The sequence below is a fragment of the Nicotiana tabacum genome, chromosome 1 (assembly GCF_000715075.1).
Source record: "Nicotiana tabacum cultivar K326 chromosome 1, ASM71507v2, whole genome shotgun sequence".
In the NCBI taxonomy this organism is placed as follows: domain Eukaryota; kingdom Viridiplantae; phylum Streptophyta; class Magnoliopsida; order Solanales; family Solanaceae; genus Nicotiana; species Nicotiana tabacum.
This window is the reverse complement of record NC_134080.1, coordinates 38,129,929-38,138,800: the sequence shown is the minus strand read 5'-3', so window position 1 is coordinate 38,138,800 and position 8,872 is coordinate 38,129,929. Positions and strand designations below refer to the sequence as shown.

Sequence of the window (8,872 nt, the reverse complement as noted above, 5' to 3'; positions counted from 1 at the left end):
AGTAGTCTTGATTCTTGAAATTAGACCTGTTTTAGATGCAAGTGCCTTGCAAAATTACCTGTCCAACTTACTAAACTAATAAAACTAGTGGCTGAGCTGTAATCAAGTTAAAAGAATCATGTGCAGAACAAGGCAAAAGTACTAAATTATCAGCAACTTAGTCTAAAACTCATATAATAACTACTTTTGTCATGTGCTCATTCAACTAAAAACCACACTCTAGAACCACCTGGTCGACATTTACAAAAAGCTGATTACAAATTCCACCAAAAATAATAAATAAATAAAAAACGCTCTACAATTATCACAAAATCACCATACAATTTGTCTAATTTACAGATTCACAAATGCTGCACATATTTTTTCCAAGCAGCTTCCTTTTTTTAAGAACAATTTCAAGAAAAACAATCATAATCTTCTTTCTCACCCCTCGTGTCTAGTACTATGAAAGCCTATTGCGTCATGAAAGAAAGAAAAGCCATAACTCTAAAGCTTCAATATTGATGGTGACGTTGAACGAATCAAGGGCACGGCTGGAGGATGACGACTTCTGTGTCTACTACTCGACGATGCAGATCCTGAAGTACGAGAGGACAAGCTAGGTGGATTAGAAGAGGCTACAAACCTACTTGAATGGCTTCGTAGTTTTTTCTTCTCAATGCTCCTATCTTCTGCCCTAATGTGCCGGACCTTTGTCTCATTCAAACTGGCTGGTAGGACACAATTGCACAGAAAGCCTAGAATCGAGTCAAAAGCAACAAGTTAATCCATCTACTAAAAAAATATGAATCTGGATATAAATACTGATAAATTATTCTCAAATGGCAAGCAAAGTATATGTGAGTTATGTCCAAAGTGCAACTCAACGTACCAATATTGGATTAGAATTTAGTTTTTGGCACCTTTGAGGTGCAGAAAACTTTACAAGTTGGTCACAGGCTGGCTCGAAAAATCATGTGAATTATCAAACCAGATCCATCATTTATGTTTCCACATATCCTAAGACTTTATTAATTAACTTGAACTATAAGGGACCACTAATTAAGACTCCAAGGACCACCATGTTAAAAAAACTAAGTATTGCAAGCAAGGTCCATACAGAAAAAATTGTCTTAGTTGTCCCATTCCCCATCTGTGGTTGGGTACAGGAAGGAGAAAATGATTGTTTCAATTTAAAATACTCAGCGATGCTCAAGTTAATTTAGCCTTCAACCTTACCTAAAAAACAGAATAAAGAAAACAAAAGAGGAACATTAAAAAAATGGCTTCTCACCAAATGCTGAATTGTATATTGACATCATAATTGGACATGAGATAAGAAGCTCATTCGAGAAAGCTGATAGATGCTCCTACGAAAAAGTTACTGTGCTTACCTTCTTTCTTTTTTTTTTGATTTGCACCGGGTGTCCGAGTCTCTAAGAGCCCCGACTAATCCCGGGGTGCATAGGCCCTCGGCAAGGAGTTTCCCGCAAGTGCACCACGGTTAATTCAGGTTTTACCCAATCCGATTGCCCTCAGAAATTGTTTGCACCCGGTGGTTTTCGAACTTGAGACCTTGAAAGGGAACAAACCCCAAGGCTCTCGTCAATTGCCACCAGGCCAACCCCTGAGGGTTACTGTGCTTACCTTCTTTTTCTAATGAAATAAAGAGTGCAACCATTTTTGAAGCAATTCAAACAATCATAGCATAAAACAATCAACAATATTTCAAAGGCAGACCGTGTGCTTTAAGTAACAGGGGCAGTGAGAAAATTAGACCCAAAGTAAAGAATGAGAGGGAAAACATGGAAGACAGAAGCATGAGGTAAAGCAATTACCAAGTCGTGCCAGTCGGTTCACCCATCGAGGAATTGGCTTCCCTGTTAACCGAACGCAGACGTCACTGCAAAAATGATTGCAGTTTTTTGTGATTAGATTGTAGGAGTGACCAGTATACTCCTCTGCCAGTTTCTCCATAAATGCCCGGACCTCTTTTGGCCCCAAGTCTGTTCTCCCTATAAGAATTGATTTTCTAAACGTAAAACCAGGGCATTGCTTTGGTTCCACTTCAAATATCCCAGTAGTCGGATGTTCATGAGCACCAAATGCATATTCGACTCCATGAACTACAAAAATGAGAAACAATTTCATTCACTGAAACAGTCTAGATTTTCCTAGACAACAATTTCAAATAATACAACATCTTCCACACTTCTTCTCTTAATCAAATTTTCATGATAATACATTAAAAGGAAGGCCGACAAACTTCAATATATTCCTATTTTTCTTCCAAAACCATCAAGTTCCAAGTCTCCGTGGTAGGTAGTAGGTATCTGTGGAACCAATCGAGGTGTGTGTAAGTTAGCCCGGACACCGTCAGAAAAAAGAAAGTAGTTCCAAGTCTCCATAGACCAAAAGAACCATATGCAGCATAGTTGTACAGCAATAAACTTTCTCTAGAGCTACATGTTGAAATGAGAAATCTGAACTAGTCTGATGTCACAACCCAGTGATGTAATGAAAATATAAGCAATCTCCAGCTAAGTATTTTCAGAAAATAAAAAGGACAAATGGTGGAATTTTCTACCTCAGGCTGACTCAGTAACTACAGCCTCAGCAGACATGGAATTTTTCAACTAATTCAAAAAAGAGCACCTACCCAAGTTATAGCAAAGGATTCATGTCATGGTAAAAGGAAGAAAACTTTAGGGTTTTACAATCATTTGAGATCCAAATGAAGAATCCAACAACCATGAAACTCAAATAAAAACCAAAACCAAAATGAAACTGAATAAAGAACCAACTTTTTGCATAAATTGTTGAAATTTTGCACATATAACCCCTAATTTCTGGAGAAAAAGAAACTCAAAATCAAACATAAGACGACAAAAAGAGCCAACTTTTGCATAAATTTTTTATATTTAACATAGAGATTCAAATTATTATTTCAAGCCCAGATAACAACTGAATCCAAAAGAGAAATGGACACAAGATCTGAAAGGGAACAAACCTTGAACACCAGAATGGTAAACACCAAGGCCAAGCCAATAAGCATAGCCATTAATGGGAGTGAGATCGTACACATTCAGGTAAACTGGAACTGCTCCAGTTTTCCTCTTCCGTCGCAGTATTTGACACAGCATCTTCTTTTCTATTCTCTCTTTCAAATCGTGAATCTTTCAATCAAACAATGAAAAGATGGAATTTTGCAATGGAAGTATGTGGCATAGGAAAATTCTCCTCGGAAAGCGATATTGTATACTTCCCTAAGATAATTATGGGAAATTCCAATTACAAAATTTCTGAATAATTTAATACCAAAACCGATACTTTTTTCAATATAATATGGAGCACAATTTTTTATACTAGAATTTATAGCTTTCTAGAGCAACAACAAATTCGCACGCGCATGAAAGAAAAAAAAAATAGATCAACCTAACAAGGTTTTGGAATTCAGTTCTCTGTTCATATATTTAATCACATTTTTTTTCCAAAGATTGAAATATTCCCCGGCGGGCGTGACTTGCAGCGACGCCGTTTGTTGACGACGGCCAAAATATAAAGGGACGTCGCTTCCTATCACCCGGCGAAAGTGTTAAAAGTGACCCTCAATCGTAACCTTAACGCATGTACTACGATTTTACAAGTACTTAAATGGCCTCCCAAAGTGGTAAGAATTATGGAACTGCCATTGTCAAACTCGAAAGTTGCTTTTGTAAAAGTTATGTCGGATGCCCCAGTTTCCAAATTTTGAATCGCCTGTTACTATGGGAAATAAAATAATTTTCCCTTTATTTTGAATTTAGTTCCAAATATTGCTATTATCATTAGTGAATTGGCTCAAATATGCTCCTCAACTATAGAAAAAATAAATAGATTTGCCTCCCATTTGAATTTTAATCCCAAATCTATCCTTATATCTAGTGATGGCAAGCGGTGTGTTGTGGTGAGGTTGCGGGGCAAATTCGTATAAACCCGCGAAGATGTCAACCCGTCCCGTCTCGCATAGCATTTTCACCTGCGTCCACCTGCCCTCACACAGACCCACGTCGCATAAATTTTTTTTCCATTTTGTTTGCTTATTTCCTTTTTATATTTTGGCTGGAATTCAATTTAATCAACCAAAAATTTGAAAGTTTTATTGCTTAATGGCTATTTGGATTTAGAATATATCTTTTTTCTCTATGCAAAAATGGTGTAATTACTGGAATGGGGAGATGGTAAATATTAGCTAAAATATATATATATATATATATATATATATATATATATATATATATATATATATCATACTTAAGTTTTATTGCTTAATGGCTATTTGGATTTAGAATATATCTTTTTTCTCTATGCAAAAATGGTGTAATTACTGGAATGGGGAGATGGTAAATATTACCAAAAACGAATATATATATATATATATATATATATATATATATATATATCATACTTTACGTATACACCATATATTGGATGACAACGTTTCTGATAGAATAATGAAAATGAATTAGAATACTAGCCATATGTGTTTGAGGTTTTTTAGGTAAGTAGTTATTTTGTTTTGATATGCATTTAATTATTTTATCACCGACATAACGAATCTCCTTATTTTTAGCTTTTTATTCATAGCAATAATCTTGATTGTAGTATAAATAGAATAACTTATAAAACTTGAAGTTGCACAATTTGTAATATCTAAAGTAGTTGTAGTTTACATGACTAACTCTTATAGATCTTGTATTCATGAAAGTTTCTTGTAGCACCCCGAAAAAAAATTTCGAACTAGTTAAACGCTATTAAGAAAGTTGATGTATGCTAATTATATTATTTTGTGTACAGACGAGGACTATTAATATGATGGATTTTAATTTGGATATGATAATAAGTGAACGAGGCATATCATAAGTGATGTGGAGTCTAAGGAGAGCCCTAAGTCTAAGCCAAGTTGAAAATTACATGATAGACTAAAGTTCCAAATGAGTACGCACACGACCAAACTTTGGACGAACTTATCTATATGTATATAAAGAGTTATGTGATGTAACACATATAAAATGAAAGATCTTCGAGTTTAGTTTCTAATGCTCAAACTAGGGGTGTTCACGGTTCGGTTTGGTCGGTTTTTTATTAAAACCAAAACCAAACCAATTTAATCGGTTTTTAAAATTTTAAAACCAAAACCAAACCAAATTAAATACAAACCATCGGTTTGATTGTTGTTGGTTTGGTTCGGTTTTTCGGTTCTTAGTAAGCTAATGATAAGTCGATAATAGTAAAACAACGCTAGAAACAATCTGAAAATAATTTGCTAAATTTATGTTTTTTTATATATTTCTTTCAGAACTGAAAGTTTATTTACCTGTTTATAAGAAAAGAATGAACAAAAAACAAACTAAAAGTTTGCTTTCTCAAGCTTTAGCCATTGTTGCCTTGCAATTTGAATTTGCTTTCTTTACTCTTGTGGTGGTTTTTTTTTAAATCTTCTGTTATGCAAAAGTATGTGCGGAGGGTTAGAGAATTAGAGTCTCTTAATGAAAAGAAAATTGGTCGAGTCTTATTGTTTTGCGCTTTGGCAATCTTTTAAGATATAAAAGGATAAACCAAAATTCAAAATAACAATTAAAATGCATAAAATATTTAAAATTATTTACAAAAAGATATTATATTGTATAAAAATAATTATTAATTTTGTATATAATTAATCGGTTTGGTTCGGTTTATTTTTTCGATTTTTTAAAATAGAACCAAAACCAAACCAAATATTATCAATTTTTAAAATTTAAAACCAAAACCAATCCAAATCAAGAAAAATATCGGTTTGGTTCGATTTTCGGTTTGGATCGGTTTTCCGTCAAACCGTGAACACCCCTAGCTCAAACAGTTTGTCATTGGACATTCCTACAAGAAGTTATGACCAAATTATCAAAGGCTGGCAGAGGAGTTTGCGGATGCGAAGCATCCGGGCCGCATCCTAAAGAATGGATGGTAGTGAAGTGCTGTCATAGCATCCAAGGCCGCATCCGAAACCCAAAAATCTTGGCCTATAAATACCAAATTGGGAGAGAGAGAGAGTATTTTGAGTATCGGGGGTTAGGGTTCTTGAGGTGAAGGGGTGATTTTAAGCTCAAATCAAGTCCAATCAACCAAGTAAGTTGTTAATGTTATTTTAGGTTGATTCTTACTCAATATACATGAGTTCTAATATCATTCTTGCATCCAAATGCTAGATTTCATCATCAAATCCTCAAGAAGATTTTTCAAGATTGAGCTACTAAGGTAATTTCAATGATTCAAACTAGTTTATTATGAGTCGTTAGAAGTATTTGAAGCATTTGTTACAAGTTTTAATGGTTGAAAGATTGGATTATAAAACTCTAGTTCATGGCATGAATAGTACTTTTGAGAAAATAAGAGAGAAGATGAATGGTAATCTTGGCGATGAAATTTATGAATACAATAAACCTATGAAATTATTTGTTAGCAAAAGATGGAAGTGATCAACTAAGTAATCACCCGAATTGTATATTTTGCAAGTGTTGATTATGGAAGAGGATGAATAGTAATTTGGTGGCAATGGCCAATTGATGTAGTATCATTAACGACTTCGAATGGGTATTAAAATATAAGAATGAAGTTGAATGGTCTAACTTGTAAATCTATTTGTGTCATGACCCAATTTCTCCCTCCGTGAGTTGTTGTGACGGCACGTAGTCTCTACGACTAGGTAAGCGTAACACTTTGCGGAAATAAAATAAAAGCATGAACATTAACTACCAACAGTAACAAATATCTAATAAGCAACTGAATGCCACTCGGCATATACAATTATCACCTCTGAAATATAACAAACAATTCCCAAAACCCGAATTACCGTAAGTCACAAGCTACTAAGAAGTCTTAACTGTTCTATACATCATTTCTACAGAAAGAAGGAACAATGAACATAAGGGGATAGAGGGGGACTACGAGGATCTGCGAGCGCGGGCAGATGTACCTTGAAGTCTCCAATAAGCAGCAACGACTGCAACTAGTGATGAGGCTGGTAAGATGAACCTGGATCTGCACACGGAAAATATGTGCAGGAAATGGCGAGTACACCACAATGGTACCCAGTAAGTGTCAAGCCTAACCTCGGTCGAGTAGTGACGAGATCAGGTCAGGGCCCTACTGGTATATATATAATAAAATTTAACAGAAAGAATTATCGCACTAAGAATAAATACTGAAATTTAATAAGAATATAAGCATAGAAGAACAATAGCTCAAAACACAAGGATTACAATAGGGGATATTCTAGGATACCGTCTCGTAGTCCCAAATGTAAATGTGCAGGGGGATATCCCGGAATACCGTTCCGTAATCCCAAAATAAATATGTAGTGTTGGGGAATCTCGCGGAATATCATTCCGTAGTCCAAAAGTAATATACAGTACAAGAGGTTCTCCTGGAATACCAATTCATAGTCCTAAAGTAAATATGCAGCTCAAACAATAGAATTACAACTACAACACGGAAATACTACCATTTAGACTAAGTACAAGTCAATGAAGAAGTAGGAAATGTCACTAAGCATGCTGCAAATAGTTCAGATAAGAAGTTAAGACACGTAGACATGTTGTCCTAAACTAAACATGATAATTACATATGCTAGTGTAGCTCAGTTAAAGGAAAACAGATATTTTACTTAATGAAAACGGAGTTTTTCAACAAATAGCCGTTGTATGCACTCGTCACCTCACGTACACGGCGCTCATATATCAAACAGTACCAAATCCTAAGGGGAGTTTCCCCCACACAAGGTTAGGAAAGCCACTTACCTCGAACCAAACTCAAATCAATCCATCGCAATGCTCTTTCCATGAATATCCAACTCCGAATGACCCAAATCTAGCCAAAATCAATTACATAACATAAATATAGCTACAAGAAACTAATCTAGCTAATGAAATCAAAGCTAAGATAAGAAATTTGAAAATCATCCAAAAGTCCTCTGCGGGCCCACGTCTCGGAATCGGGTACAGTCACCAATTATGAACACACATTCACTCACGAGATCACTCGTACCAAAATTACTCCAATCTGATACCAAAATCTCGATCAAAATCCAAATATTCGGCCTAAGAACTTTTTCCAATTTTTCACCCTAAATTCGAAATTAAATGATGAAATCAAGCATACATTAGTGGGATATAACCATAAAGGAGTTAGGAATCATTACTCAATAACTTTCTCTGAAAATCTCTCAGAATTTCGCCTTCTACCGAGCTCTCAATCCAATTTTGTGATATGAACTCAAAACCCTCGTTTTTGAACTTTAAATTCTGCCCAGGTACGCTCTTCTTCGCGAAAGCGGTCAAAGCCTCGCGTTCGCGAAGCACAAGCTGCTCCAGTCCAAAAAATATACTCATCGCGAACATGATGCACCAGTCGCAAACGCGAAGTTCAACTAGCCTAACCCTTCACGAATGAGAGACACTCATCGCGAACGCGTAGGCTATTATGCCTGGAACCCATCTGACCATTGACTCTACGTGAACGCGAGGTCCTTATCGTGAACGCGTAGCCTTAATGCTCCATACCTTCACGAACGCGGGATCAACGTCGCGAACACGAAGAGAAAACTCAGCTGGTCTACACGAACACGAGGCTCCTCTCGCGAACGCGATGAAGGAAATCTCTGCAACCAAAAACTAGAAAATCTACTACTTCTCTAAGTCCAAAAGTGATCCGTTGAGCATTCGAAACACACCCGAGCCCCCCGGGACCTCAACCAAACATACCAACCAATCCTAAAACACCATAAGAACTTAATCGAGCCCTCAAATCACATCAAACAACGATAAAACACAAATCATCCTCCAATCCAAACTTAATGAACTTGAAACTTCCAAATTCG

The 8,872-nt window shown here is 35.9% G+C and overlaps 1 protein-coding gene across 1 annotated transcript; it reads right to left on the bottom strand.

The window, feature by feature from the left end:
• Positions 1-276: 276 nt before the first annotated feature.
• On the bottom strand, positions 277-3,573 carry LOC107768481 (deSI-like protein At4g17486). The gene is made up of 3 exons (XM_016587608.2): positions 2,990-3,573; positions 1,818-2,105; positions 277-737 (listed from the first exon to the last, which is right to left on the bottom strand). Exons 1-3 carry the CDS (start codon positions 3,120-3,122, stop codon positions 487-489), a joined length of 672 nt encoding a protein of 223 aa, XP_016443094.2. The 5' UTR covers positions 3,123-3,573; the 3' UTR covers positions 277-486.
• Positions 3,574-8,872: the final 5,299 nt, after the last annotated feature.